This window comes from Mustela nigripes, chromosome 2 (genome assembly GCF_022355385.1).
Source record: "Mustela nigripes isolate SB6536 chromosome 2, MUSNIG.SB6536, whole genome shotgun sequence".
Classification (NCBI taxonomy): domain Eukaryota; kingdom Metazoa; phylum Chordata; class Mammalia; order Carnivora; family Mustelidae; genus Mustela; species Mustela nigripes.
This window is the reverse complement of record NC_081558.1, coordinates 2,385,665-2,400,041: the sequence shown is the minus strand read 5'-3', so window position 1 is coordinate 2,400,041 and position 14,377 is coordinate 2,385,665. Positions and strand designations below refer to the sequence as shown.

The window sequence follows — 14,377 nt, the reverse complement described above, 5'->3', positions numbered from 1 at the left end:
ACACCATTTCTTGTGCAATTACTATATTCCCAGCCCCGTGCTGGGGGGGCTCAGAGCCACAACATCCCTGGGAGGACAGGGTGAAGGCCCCCCAGTGTCCAGGGGAAGTGGCCATGGCCATTTCCTGCCACCCAGCTGGCCAGCTGGTGTCAGCACACCCCTCCGCCTCCCCCCCACCGGGGTTTCCTGTTTGTGCAGCACTCGCCCAGCTCCATCTCCTGGGGACTCCCTGGCGGGAGGGAGGAAGTGCCTTCCTCTGCCAGACGCTGGAGCTCCCCGTGGGACCAGGCCAAGCGCCGCTGCCCCCGCTGCCCCCGCCCACCGTGAACATCTGGCTTGGAGGCAGGCGCCTGGAGATCACAGGAGGCCAAAGAGGACTCAGGGTCACAGACGCCCAGTGGTGAGCAGCCTGGGGGGCTGTGAACCTCTTGGAACCATCCGGCCTCCCCAGGCTGGTCCTTCCTACAGGGGTGTCCTCACCCACCGGCTCTTTCTTCCATTCTTCCTTCCTTCCTTTTCATCTCTCCTCCCTCCTCGCCCCCCCCCCCCCCCCGTATGCCACCTCTCTAGTTTCTCTTTCTCTCCACTTCTTCCCTCCCTTTCTCTTCTTTCTGCAAATATTTACTGAACACCTGTTGTGTACCAGGTCCTATTTGAGGTTCTGAGGACACAATAGTGATCAGGACAGACAAAAGCCTCTGCCCTCAAGGAGGTGACGCTGCATTAGGAAAGAGACACACGTGTGCGGTCACTAAGCAACTAAGCAAATACATATGCAATCACTAACTTCCTCAGAAGGAAATAAAACAGAAGGTGGCCATTGAGAGTGGCTATGGCTGCTTGAGGTCAGATCTCTCTGGGAGGGGAGCATGTGAGGTGAGACTCGGGAGATCCAGAGAGAGAGACAGAGAGAGAGCACAGTTCGCTGTCCAAATAGCAAGCAAAGCACATGCAAAGGCCCTGAGGCAGGACTGGACCTGGATCGTTGGAGGAACAGCCAGGAGGCCCAGGTGGCTGGAGCAGAAAGAGTGAGGGGGAGACAGGGTGGAGGGGGGGGCAGGGAGGGGAGAGGGGCAGGTCCCGCAGGTCCTTAGGGGTCAGGGAAGGACTTTTACCCCCAGGGAGGTGAGAACCCTCACAGCTGTGAGCAGAGGAAGGCAGGACCTGACCCAGGTGCTCACAGGTGCTCTCTGGCTACTTCAGGGAGGACAGAAGCCAGGCGGCCAGGGTGGAGGCGGCCGCTCTGGTCCAGGGGGCAACCATGGGAGCAGACCAGAGCAGAAGCCGGGCCTCTGCAGCTTCTGAGTCCTTTCTGTTCCCTGGGGCTCTGCTCCCAGCCCTGCCCGAGGCCCTCCCACTTCCCGCCAACATAGACCTCTGTTAAATGTCTCATGGGACTGCAGGGCCCCCCGGGGCCTCTCTTGTGGGGTGAGCACCTCAGGGACCAGACACTGGGAGCTGAGGGTCGTGGGTTCCCACCCCACCTTCCTGGGTGCCCCAGGAAGGCCCTTTAACCTCTCTGAGCCTCAGCTTTCCCATCTACACAATGGATCAACAGTGGCACCTGTCCAGGGCACGGCTGTGGCGAATGAGCCCAGGAAGGTCTGTGAGGTGCCCATGCAGGGCCATGCAGGGCCACGCAGAGCACACGGGGTCCTCCCGCCCACCCTACGCCGTCCGCAGACTCACCCAGTGTGATGGGCTTGCTGTCCTCCTGGTCCGAGCCCATCCCTGCCCGGGGACTGCCGCTCTGCTCCGCGTCTGCAGAGAGAAGGGGAGGACGTGGTGACACTGCAGGAAACCCCACCCCAGGGGGAGAGGTGACACCCGTGCTGGGGCCAGGCTGGGTAGTGCCGTGGAAAAGTGGTCCCCGATGTGCCCGGGCCCTGGGATCTCCGCTTGGCCCCTTCCCTTGGCTGCTGCCCACGGGGTCAGGGCGTCCAGAGGGTCCCCTCGGCAGCAGAACCCGTGTGCAGGGCCTGGCTCAGTGGCAGGCTGGAGATCTTCCCCTCCCTGAGCCTGTTTCCTCATCTCTGAAATGAAAGGAGCTCATTTCCTAAGTCGTGAGGGTAACTCACTCACCTGGCCTTCACCCAGGAGGCAGGAGCTATGGTTATGCCCACTTTACAGATGGGGAAACTGAGGGCCAAAGAGATGAGTCCTTGAGCCCTCCAGCCCCTCACCCCTGCTCGGCCTCTGCCTTTGAGGTCCTGGGGGTCCAGCCCTTGGTCTTGGGTTGTCACACAGGGACCCCCAGGAGGGGGCAGAGGGGCTTCCCCTGCAGCTACTCGACCCCCCGCCCACCCCCCTGGCTTGGGGGGCTCCCTCCCACCCTGGCGCCCGCCTCTCCATCTTATCTAAAAATAATCAGGCTCCTTGGCAGACGGGCGAAGCAGACAGACGCTGAGCTCAGCATTATCAGCTCCGGCGGACTAGATGGCAAGCAGCTCCAACCCCCCTCTGCACTCCCTCCACGTCCACCCAGGACCGAGGCAGGGGTTGGGGGGGGGCCCATGGTCAAGCCCAGCCAGACGGAACCCCTGGCCCTACCTAGTCGTCTCTCAGGTCAAAGACCAAGGTGGTGGGAATCACCATCGAAGGCCAAAGAAAGAGAATCAGCCCCTTCCACCTGCTGCATTCCAAAGCCAGACCCAGTTGCTGTGTGACCTCAGGCAAGTTGCTGAACTGTTCTGAGCCTCAGTTCTCTCTTCAAACGGGTGCAAGCACCAAAAGGCGGGAAAGAGAGACTGCCGAGAACTGGCTCCCTGGGGCTGTCTGCATGTTGCTATTATTGTTAGCGTCACGTTTCAATGCCGAACACGCACGTTCCCTTAAATCCCTAAGAGAGCCACACATCTGGTGTCATCATTGGACCCATCTTACAGACGAGGAAAACTGAGGTTGAAACAATGAAGGAGTGCTCACTTCTCCCTAAGGAGGTTGATCTGCATTAGTTTGCACGTGCGCCCAGACATCCCCGTGCGGCCATGCCTGACGCATCTGGTTTCTGGGCTCGGACGCTGGGTGCCCATCCCAGCTCCGGGAGCCTCAGCGGCGAGGATGGGGCCCCGCAGCAACCCTGGGGGGCCGTGCTGATGCCTCCCAAAGCAGCCATGAGCCCTCACCTTTGCCCGGTGGCTTTGCACACACTGTGCGTTGAGCACCTCCGGGCTGCCCAGACTGGTGGGGCCCTAAACGGCACCAGAGCGAGGATCCGTGCTTCGGTTTTCCCACCCACGACGGGAACGGTTGAGGGCAGCCACAGTCGTGACCCACTGGGCCGGGCACGGCTGGGCAGCGGCTGAGGGGAGTGTGCCCGGCTCGGCCCCACGCCCTGTGGCTGCTCACGGGCTGGGCAACCAGTGGCCCCTTGGCGCCGGCCACTCCTGCTTGGACGGCCATGCGGCTGGGCACGGGTGACCCCTGCGTTGGGAAGAGCCCAGCCTGGGCAGCCGGCCGTCGGGCTGCGGGCCTCGGGCACAGGACCCTCTTGTGGAACGGACGCCCATGTGGACTCAGCAGGCGGCAGTGCCCGCCTGGCACGCGGGTGCTGTTCCCCGAGGGCTGCCCGCAAGCCAACGCCGGGGAATCAGGGCGCTGGGGCTGGGACTCACCGCTCCCTGAGCCTCACTCTCCTCATCCAGCAAGTGGGCTCAACTCCAGCTCCTCTTTCAGGGCCTGCGCTGAACCAGAGGGTGGTCATGGGGGCAACAGGCTGGCTCACTCGGTGGGGGGCTCACTGTCAGCACCTCAGCAATCGGAAGGGGGCGTCTTATTACCATCAGTGCGATTTTCCCGGTTTATGTCCGGGGCGCTGGTACTTTGCACCCACCGAGAGCAATGGCCCTAGGCTACGGCCGGCTCCAGCTGGGAGCCCTTATCCCATGCTCATTCACTCTGTGACCTTGACCGCGACCTCTCTGAGCCTCCGCTTCCTCACAGTAAAACGGGGAAGACAGTAAAACCCACGCCTCGGCTTTGTCAGGGTGCCCAGTCAGCTAATAAGACGTGCAAAAGGGTTGGCATGGACTGACATTCAAAAAATGGTGCTTTGGGGAACGGCCGAAAACAATGGTGTTCTTAATTTTGGTCTCCAAGGGTTCGTTGCTGGCGCGGAGAACGGGGCCCGGGTTTGTGTGTCCATCTTGTATCCCGCAGCCCCGCTGGACACACTCGGTAGTTCTAGGAGATACTATGTTTGTAGAGATTTCCTTGGAATTTTCGTAGCTCAGGGCCATCAGGTCCTTGACAAGCACATGCTTTCTCTCTTCCTCCTCCTCTGTATGCCTCCGATTTCCTTTTCTTGCCTTATTGCTCTGGCAGCACAGTACCAAGGGCTGAGAGCAAGGGTGCCTTCTTGCTTCTGATCTGGGGGGGGGGTGGGCGCTCCCTCAGTCTCTCACCACGGAGTGCAAAGGTAGGCATGGCTCTCTGCTGACCCCTTTACTGGGCCACGGGGGTTCTCTTCTCTTCCTAGAGTGCCAGGAGCTTTTTTTTTTTAATGAAATAAGTGTAGTTTCTAAACAATGATGCTATAATTATATGCTGTCTCGTTAAATTTTTTTAATTTAGTTTTTAGATTGTGCTTCAAGATACATAGCATACACTTTACCATTTAAACCATTTCTAAGGGCCACCCGGGCGGCTCAGTCATTGAGTGTCTGCCTTCAGCTCAGGTCATGATCCCAGGGTCCTGGGATCGAGCCCCGCATCGGGATCCCTGCTCAGTGGGAAGCCTGCTTCTCTCTCTCCCACTCCCCCTGCTTGTGCTCCCTCTCTCGCTGTCTCTCTCTCTCCCTGTCAAGTAAATGGATAAAATCTTAAAAAAAAAAATTCTAAGTGCACAGCTCAGTGGCATGAAGCACGTTCGTCCCATGCTGTGGCCACGCCCACCCTCCGTCTCCAGAACTTTCCATCCGTCCCCACAAAGCACAGACGCCCCAACCCCCAGCCCAGCCCCCGGCTCCCACCCTCTCCTCTCTGTGCGGACGGGACTCCTCTGGGGACCTCCTGGGAGTGGGGTCCTGTGGGACGGGTCCTTCTGGGTCTGGCCGCTCTCGCTGAGCCCCGTGTCCTCGGGGTCCCTCCGCGTGTGGCAGGGATCAGAATGTCCTTCCTTGGGGCGCCTGGGTGGCTCAGTGGGTTAAGCCGCTGCTGCCTTCGGCTCAGGTCATGATCTCAGGGTCCTGGGATCGAGTCCCGCATCGGGCTCTCTGCTCAGCGGGGAGCCTGCTTCCTCCTCTCTCTCTCTGCCTGCCTCTCTGCCTACTTGTGATCTCTGTCAAATAAATAAAATCTTTGAAAAAAAAAAAAAGAATGTCCTTCCTTTTAATGATGCCATCTTAGTTTTAATTACCTCTCCCCTTCAGAATGTTTCTCATCCATCGCCACGTGTGACTTGAAATTCACACCCACCAAACTGAAACTGAGTTAGAACTTCCAGACTTCAGTGGCATGGGTCACCTCTCCATGCTCAACGGCCCACGAGCCTGCCGGTGACCGAACTGGATGGCGCCGAATGTCGCCATCTGCACAGAAAGTTCCACCGGGCTGAGGGCCCCTGGAGGTTTCCATGAAAATTCCAGAGCAAAGGGGCACAGGTAAGCCCTCCTGTCCCATCTCCGCACACAACCGGCCCTAAAACGCAGGTCTGAACAGATGTGCCCAGAAAGGACAATGTCGAAAGGACGGCTGGTGTCTGACGCCCCAGGACGCCCCAGGCCCCAGGCTAGGAGCTTTCACGAGCCAAGTTTCACTGGGTGAAAAATTTCCGGCACCATTGGATTCAACCCGCCTGGCCGGTGAGTTTGGTAAACTGAGGCCCACCTCAGAAAGTCTATACCCCAAAGCTGATGTCAAGTTAAAGAAACTGTGTGCCCAGCACTGAGTACCTTTGCTGCTCAGGGCAGTATCTGGGGACATCCCTAGGTCGCCATGACAACGGGGGTGCTCCTGGCACGGAGTTGAGTGGGGCCAGGGATGCTGCTCAGTGCCCCTCCACCCCCAGTGCCCAGGACGCCCCTGCCCCTGCGGAGAACGACCGGCCCAGAGCCAGCAGTGCCAAGAGGGGAGACCCTGGTCTGGAGACACCCATTTTCAGTGGGGGTGAAAGCGCTTTTGGCGGGGGGGCGGGGGATGGAGGAGCTAGACAATTTTGCTCTTTTGTGTATAAAGCATGAAAATATGAGTATAAATACGGCACCGGGAGAGATATGTACCTGTGATAGGAAACCTTCACGGGGTGTAGAGATTAAAGGAAAGAATGTCTACAAAGGATCTGCTGAGGCAGCAATGATAAAAAGAGGAGGTACGTTTTCTACCCTAGGGAATTTTTAAAGGACTGTAAAAGGAGAAAGGAGAGTATGTGACCGAAACTGGGTGAGACCTGCCGGGTCGTAAATATTGACCCTCTGGGCCTTTACTGAAAGTCGGCTGACTTCCCGCTGTGTGTCGTCCGGCAAGTTCTTGACATCTCTGAGCATCCTTTCCCTCATGCCTAACCTGGATGTGAACCACATGACACGTATTCCTTTCCTTTTGAAAGGAGCTGATGGCTGGGCACCTCCTGGGGGACACAGCAGTGACCAAGATGGACAAAAGGCCTTGTCCTCGTGGCACTCATGTCCTGAGGGGGGAGCGACAGGCCATGACTAAGTGAGCAAATACGCCGGGAGGAGAACCTCGGGCTGTGCAGAGTGCAAGGGAGGCCAAACCACCGGGAGGGAGAGGGGCTTAGGCCAGAGCTCCTGGGAGGGCTGATAAGGCCACTCTGCATGAAATGGTCCATTCCGGTAGTTAATACTTAGTGAGTCATTTCTTTGACTATACTGGGCCGCCATGTTTCACCTCCACTGACTTATTTAATCAGCAAAACTCCCCCGGGGGGACAACATGGATGTAGCTGGAGAGCAGAACAGGGAGGGAGGTAAGTCAGAGCAAGGGAAGTATCATAGGATCTCATCCATGTGGAATGGAAGAAATAAACAAGCCAGTGGTGGGGGTGGGGAAGAGAGAGAAAGCAGAAAACGGACTGTGGACTGTAGAGGACGAACAGGTGGTCACCAGAGGGGACGGGGTGGGGGGTGGGGGACACAGGTGACGGGGATTAAGGACTGCACTTATCGGGACGAGCACGGGGTCACGTGTGGACTGCTGACTCACCGTATATTGTATCCCTGAAACGGGTGAACTCACCCAACACGGTACATTAACTAGATCAGAATTAAAATTAAAAACTTATTTTAAAAGTCTACCCTGACTGAAAAAACAACAAACAAACAAACAAAAAAACCCAACTTCCCTGGGAGGGACATTCAATTCTCGTCCCCATTTGCCAGAGAGGGAAACTGAGGCACAAGGTAGCTCGGAAGCAGGCTCCTCGTCGTTTCCCGTGCTGCTGACAAGGTGAGGCCTGGCGGAGGCCCTGTTCCAGGAGTCCCCTCTCTTGTCGATAGTTTGCAGTGATCCTGGGGGTCCGGACCCGGGTCTCTGACCCGTCAGATAAAGCCCCTGGCTGGGGGTCCCCTGGCTCGGCTCAGCAGAGCCCCCAGACCACTGTACAGGCCAGTGGTACCACCTGCCTCGCAGGGTCGGCTCCCCACGTGCCAGACGACCCCCCCCACACGCCAGACATCAGGTGATATGGCTGATACCCAGAGCGGCAGTGGATGGAGTTACTCAGAGAGGGTGAGCAAGTTACCCAAGGCCACACAGCAAGACTGGTTTTATCTCTCTTCTCTTAGAAACATATATGCAAACATCTTGTTGGGTTTCAGACCACATCCACCACTAGCTTTAAAATGCTGTTCGCTTGTGTTGTGAGTTTCCTCAGGACCTGGTCGACTTCCCACCGCCCTGAGCACACGGTTCCTGTGGTCCACTTCCCACCTGGCCTTCCCACTTGGCCCTCAGTGTTGCTAAGAAGGTCTTCTCCACACGAGGAAAACACAAGGCGTGTCTCCTGTGTGAAAACTGAAGCAGAACATGGCCAGGCAGAGAGAGAGGGGGAAGCAGGCTCCCTGCTGAGCAGAGAGCCTGATGCGGGGCTCGATCCCAGAACCCTGGGATCACGACCTGAGCCGAAGGCAGAGGCTTTAACCCACTGAGCCACCCAGGCGCCCCTTTCCAGAGCTTTTAAAACACACTGGAGGCCCAAGGGAGGGCCGGCAGCTCCCAGGCCAGGCTGGTCTCGGGCACCTCATGGAGGCCAGAGATGCAGTCAGTCCTGGCTGCGGTGTGTGACCTGGCACTAGTCACATCTCCCCACTCTGAGCCTTGGTTTCCCCATCAATGAAGGGAATATTCTCAAAGGGTTGCCTTCCTGCACGGGCACGTGGTGGAAACCTGAGGCACTCTGGAAGAGGAAGGGCCCATCACAGATAAGGGGTTTGGTGACGGTATTTTTCCAAACTCAGAATTTAAGTGAACTGAGTCCTTCCTTTGCCAACCGCCCTCCAGGGCTCCCCTCTCCTGCGCACCCCCGCCCCGTCCCCCAGGCCCTGCAAGACCTCCCCTGTCGCTCACTCTGCTCCAGCCACACGGGCCTCTCTGGCTGGTCTTCCAACACGCCAGGCAGCTACTGTCCCCAGGACCTTTGCACGGGCTGTATCCTCTGCCTGGAACTCTGTTCCTTCAGCATCTACATGGCTAACCCTCTCCCATCATTCTGGGACCTTCCTCAAGGGCCTCCTTCTCCACGACACACGAGGGCACTTCGGCTCCCATAGGAAACACTTAACCACACTCGTGCATGTCGAAGGGACACTCTGGCCACCGACTGCAGTCATATTGCAAGCGAGCCCCTGCGCCGGCCTGGGCCCCGTTCTCCCAACGTCCTGCGTCTGCAGGCGTTCACGTGTGGCCAGAACGTCACCACCTCCTGGAGCTTTTTGCTCAAACAAGCACATGACCGTGGTGACAGTCGAAATGTACACTGGAACCCACTGACGGAGTGTACAAACTGTTCTTTCCTGTCCATGGCTGTGAGCCCAAATTTGGTCTGTCCCAGCCCGGGACAAAGGCGCCGCCGGGCCTCCGGTCCCGCCCTTCCCGCCCCGGGAGCACCCACCCCTTGGCACCAGACAACTCCCTTCAACCTGGTGGGTCCGACTTCCGCCACTCATAACTGGGAGATCAAGGCACAGCCGGACGGTCACCTCACAGACGTTTAGCGATCCCTTACTACTCGCCAGGCGTTGGCAGGGGGTTGGATGGCAGCGCGCCAAGGGAGGGAGAGACAGGCAGGAAGTGAACACACAGAGGAAGATGGAGATAATTTTGCCCGGTTCTACGTTCCAGTGAGGCCAGAAAGCTGCGTGAGGGGACAGAGAGTGGCTCTGGGGGAGACTTTGGACACAGATGTCAGGCGGGGCCTCTAGGAGGGGGCCTCAGCCACGGCGTCCTAGGAGCCAGGCAGAGGCACAGCAAGTGCCAAGGCCCTGGGGCAGGAATAAACCTAGGATGTCTGAGGCCATGTGGCTCCAACATGGTGAGCCCAGGAGAGAGAGCTGGGCTGCACAGGCCACGTGGCTGCTGTGAGAGGCTCGGGCCCGAATCTTGCGTGCCATGTGGAGTGATGTGACTTCAGCTCTGGTAGGTTTAACAGCACCACCAGCCAGGAGGCCGAGCAGAAGCCGGGAGCTTGGAGTGTGGCAGCGGGAACGTGAGATGGGGCAGCCGCTCCCTCGGAAAGTTAAACACAGAGTCCCCACATGACCCAGCAATTCCACTGCCGCATGTCTACCCCAGAGAGGGAAAAGCAGGGGCTCCCCGGGGATATTCACAGCCCCGTGTGCACGGCAGAGGGACTCATGGCCACCACAGATGGATGTCACGCCAGGGTCCTCAGTGTGTGGACACACACAGCTCGGTCCGTCCCCACATGGGAACACGGCCCAGCCTCAGAAAGGAAGGGACCCCGACCCCTGCCATCACGCAGAGGGACCCTGAGGACACGGGCTTCAGTGAGAGGAGCCAGACCCAGAAGGATCCGTCCCGCAGGACCCCACTCCCGGGAGGGCCCCAGAGGAGTCCCATCCACACAGACAGAGAGGAGAGGTTGGGAGCCGGGGCTGGGGCGGGGTGGGGAGTCCATGCTTTGTGGGGACAGAGTCTCCGTGTGGGAGGATGGAAGGTACTGGAGCTGGAGGGTGGGGGTGTCAGAGTACTTCCCGCCGCGGAGCTGTGCGCTTAGAGATGGTTAAGGTGGTACACTTTACGTTATATGTTTTTTTTAGCCACAAGAAAACACACACATTTAAAAAAAAGACTCTGGTGCTGGGCGAATTCTAGACTCTGGGGGGCTGGGAGCCCAGGCAGGTGTCCCGGTGGACGTAAGAGCCCGGCCCAGGGTGATGGCTGAGGACGGACAGACGGGTCATTGTTAATTTGTCCTTGGGACATAGAAGGACAGGACCTGAGGAGACCAGAGCGACACTTCTCTCAAACCTGGCAGGACGCGGGAGAGCCCAGAGTTCCCGCCTGGGCCCCGTGGCGTGTCCGCCCGGCCGGGATGGGCTGCCCGGAGAGCGAGCCGGATTTATGTTCCAACCTTCGCCGGCTTCCAAACATAGCTGGCTCTGGCGGCTGCCACGTCTGCCTCCTGACACCAGCCAGCAAGAGAGGAAACCAAAGCCAGGCCCTGGAATTCCCAGCTCCCAGGTCTCACCAGCCATTTTTAAACATTAGCCAGCTCAGGTTCAACTTTCTCCGTCCTGGAAGGCCATGCCGCACACACGACCCTGGCCTTTGTCCTCGTCCCGGCTGCCCTGTGCCTTTCCTGCCCCCTCCCCCTCGGGCAGGCTGCAGCCACCTTCCCTGGCCCCGTTCTAAGAGCTCCTTCTCCGAACACCCTCTCCCTTGGCCCCTTGTCCAAGCCTGTGCCCTAGTCCCCAGCACACTGGACGGAGTCAGCTCCAAAGTCCTCCCTCCCTGTGGCCCCCAAGGCCCTGCCCAAACTGCCCTCCCCCCACTGCCCCGTCCCCTCCCTGCCCTCCCCTCTTCCTCTCTCCCCTTGCTCATTCTGCTCCAGACACACACACACACCCCTCCCCACAGGTCCTCCAACATGCCAAGCCCGATGCTGCCCCAGGGCCTTTGCACAGGTTGTGCCAGCTGCCTGGAATGCCTTTCCCATAAATGCCTGCCTGGCTCATTCCCCTCAATTTACTCAAGTCTCTGCTCAAATGTGGTTTATGTGTCCACAGCCCCCGGGCACAGGCTCTGGGCTTGACGTTAGAGAAGTTCAGGAATCCACTTCCTCATGTCCCTCCCAAGAAGTGTGACAACAGACGCCCATGTCCAGTTATGTGACGACCGGCTTCGTGCCCCCGAGCCTCCACCCCCATCCCACACTAGTGTTCGCGTGAATCCCAGCACAAGACGAAACTGTGACCCTTTTATTCAACACACGCACTGAGCACTTACTGTGCACCAGGCGCTGTTCTAGGCTCTGCGGACACAGCAACGAACAAAACAGACCCAAAGTCCTGCCCCACAAGGTTCACGGTCGAGGATTTTGTGCCCAGCATCCTAAGGAGGGCCAGGGGTCGAGGGGCAGAAGGAGAGCTTCAGGCTAAACTTGGACTTCGCTGGGAGCGTGGCAGCGGGAGCAGAGGCTAGACCGCCCTGGGCTGTAAGGAACTCCAGCCCGAATCCCCGCTCCCCCAGCAGAGCCCCGGGGGGTTTCAGAACACAGACTCCCAAACTCAGACGCGCTGTGTGACCTCCGCAGACGTGCGTTCCCTCTCTGAGCCCTCGCATCTCCCTCCAGAGGATCCAAAACCCCTTCTCCAGGGGCCACTTGGACAAATCGAAGGGAAAAAAAAGCGAGACGCCGGACGTCCAAGGCAATGCTCTCCTCGGCCCCCCGGGGAATCGTCTGGGAAACGCCGACAAGAAGCAGGGGACCTGAGAGGCGACGGAGGGCCCGGCCGGGTGACCTCGGGGACGCCGGTCTCCGCCGGGGCCTCCTGGCCTGGCGCTTCCTGACCCGCGTGTTCCTCGAGTCTGGACCACACTTTCCCTCTTCCTCTCCCGCCGCGGCCGCCTGGGCCCGAGCCAACCTGCTTCGGAGTCACTTTCAAAGAAAAGTTTCTGTTTTCTTCCCACCCAGCCTGGCTCCCCCGCCGCCCGGCCTGCTCCGTGGTCTGGCTCCGGCCCCGCCGGGCGCCCGTGAACACCGCGGGCCAGTGGGTCAGGGTCACGGCCCTCCACCGCCACCCCCGGCCCCCGCCGCCTCCCCAGCACCAGCCCGAGGCCCTGGGCTGCCCTTGGGGGTGCCGCCCCGTCCCCGGACGCCCCGCGGGAGCTCCGGCCCGGCCGTTTCGGGGCGCCCGGCCTGAGCCCCTGGTGGGGAGGTCCCCGCAGGCCCGAGGGCCCCCCCCGGAGGCCTGCAGGCCGGGACTAGTCCCACCCCGGGAAGCTTCTGGCCGCCACGCCACCTTATGACATCATTCTCTGGCGGCCATTTTCTCCACTCTCCCTCCCCCGGGTTCCAGATGCTTCTGCCGGCCTCGGCGGCCATTTTGTCCGCGCAGGAGGCGCGGGCTGGCACCGGGCTGGGGCGGGTGGGGCGGCCGGGGGGGCCTCTCGGGGCTCCGAGGGGTTCAGCGCGCGCCCGCCGGGCGGCCCTGGCTGCCACTCGCGCTCCGCACTCCGGGTGGCACCGGGGCCGGGAAAAACAGGTTAAAAATACCCACACGCTTGGCCTCCCCCCCCCAGCCCGGTCCCCTCCAATGTCAAATGTGTCAACGCCACCCGGGGAGGGGGCAGACTTAAAATAACTTGCTGTTTACATTTGGAGCAAATTCTTGGCTCCTCCAGCAGCCAAGCCCGGGCCTCCGCCCGCCTCCCTGGCAGGCCCGCCTCGGCGGCCGCTGTGGGGGGACCGGGGGGCGAGCTGGGGGGGGAGCTCGGGGGCCACATGGGCCCGGACTGAGCACACATGTGCGGGCCCGGGAGGGGATGGCCAGCCCCGGCAACATCTGTGACCGCAGAGTGGACGGCGCCGGCGGGAAACCCAGGGAGCCCCAGGGAACACCCTCTTCCCAAAAATGGATGCCGGGGAGGGGGCCGCCTGGCCAGGCTGGGGGGCATCCGAGGGGCCACGGTCCCTCCCAGCTCACCCCTGCTTCACATGTTTCTTGGGCCGCGCCACACACTCAGCCGGCCCGGGGCACTCAGGAGGCCGGAGGCCAGCAGCCTTGCCAAGGGAGGCGGGCACCGAGGGAGGGCTTCAGAGGCGGGCAGAGTCCTGTTTGGGGGCTGTGTGGCCGCAGGCCAGTGCTGCCCCTCTCTGGGCCTCCCAGGAAAGCACCCTGGCCTTGGAGAGGGGTCAGTAGAATGGGCCCCATCCTCTGTCCCTTCCTGTACAAAGTGAACGTCAGGTGCAAACACCTCAGACCTTGGGCACTCTGTGTCACGGAGGGGCAAACTGAGCGCCAGAGACGGGCAGGGGCTTGACCCAAATCTCACCACCAGTAAGTGGACAAGCAGATCCGAGCCCAGGGACCCTCGTTCCGGTGGCCACGCTTTAAACCCACTGCCTCGAATGCAGGCAGAGGTTAGAAACTCGAGGGCCCGAGGCCAGAGGGAGAGGCAGTGGGAAGACTCTTTTACTCCCCTGGCCTTCCTGAGACCACCTTTCGGGGAGCCTGGCACACAGTTGGTGCTCAATCAATGCTCGCATGTAGTTGGCACTTGATTGATGCTTGCAGACCAGTGATGACCATTCCAGCAGGGGCCAGCACACAGGAGGTACCCAATACACGCTTGCCGCATGAATGACTGCAATTATCCTGATAGGGCTTGGTATACAGCAGGCACAAACTAAATGCTTGTTACAGGCATCGGAGGACTGCTGGGAAGACTGGGCCAATATTCAGAGGGAAAAGCCAGATTGAGGGCGATACAGATTCCCATCGGTATGACACAAGAGGTTTCTGCCCAGGGCAGAGCATGGGATGTCACCCAAACACTGGCCTGGGTCCTCTGAGGAGCAGCAAAAATCCTCTCTTGAGTAGATCCCCCGACTGCTCAGGTCCTAAATATCAGAGGGGGGAACCTGCAGCTGGAGAAGCTCAAGGAAGTAATTGGAATCTGTCCCGGGGGGCCCAGGAAGGTTTCCTGGGGGGAGGGGGCACTGCAGCTGGGGCTTTGATGCATGAGTAGGAGTTTGCCAGGCACAGAAGGGGCCTCTGGGGAGTGAGACTAGTGTACGAAGAGAATCATCACGACTTCCACGGATTGAGTGCTTATACACCAGGAGCTCCGTACAGAAGGGCTGACGGTGCCTGGGGAGGTCAGGCAGCTAGGCTCGGCGGGAAGGATACAGGCCGCCCTCCGACCTGTGCAGGGAGGCTTCGCTTCACCACCCGCT

At 59.9% G+C, this 14,377-nt stretch overlaps 1 protein-coding gene across 4 annotated transcripts in view; it reads right to left on the bottom strand.

The window, feature by feature from the left end:
• The window catches only part of NFIC (nuclear factor I C), a 65,904-nt gene that overhangs the window by 23,100 nt on the left and 28,427 nt on the right, over nucleotides 1-14,377 (bottom strand). For all 4 annotated transcript variants that reach the window (XM_059388625.1, XM_059388624.1, XM_059388626.1 and 1 more), the window contains exon 3: nucleotides 1,690-1,761. In XM_059388625.1, coding sequence (XP_059244608.1) covers nucleotides 1,690-1,761 — 72 coding nt within the window. The remainder of the gene's footprint in view (nucleotides 1-1,689; nucleotides 1,762-14,377) is intronic.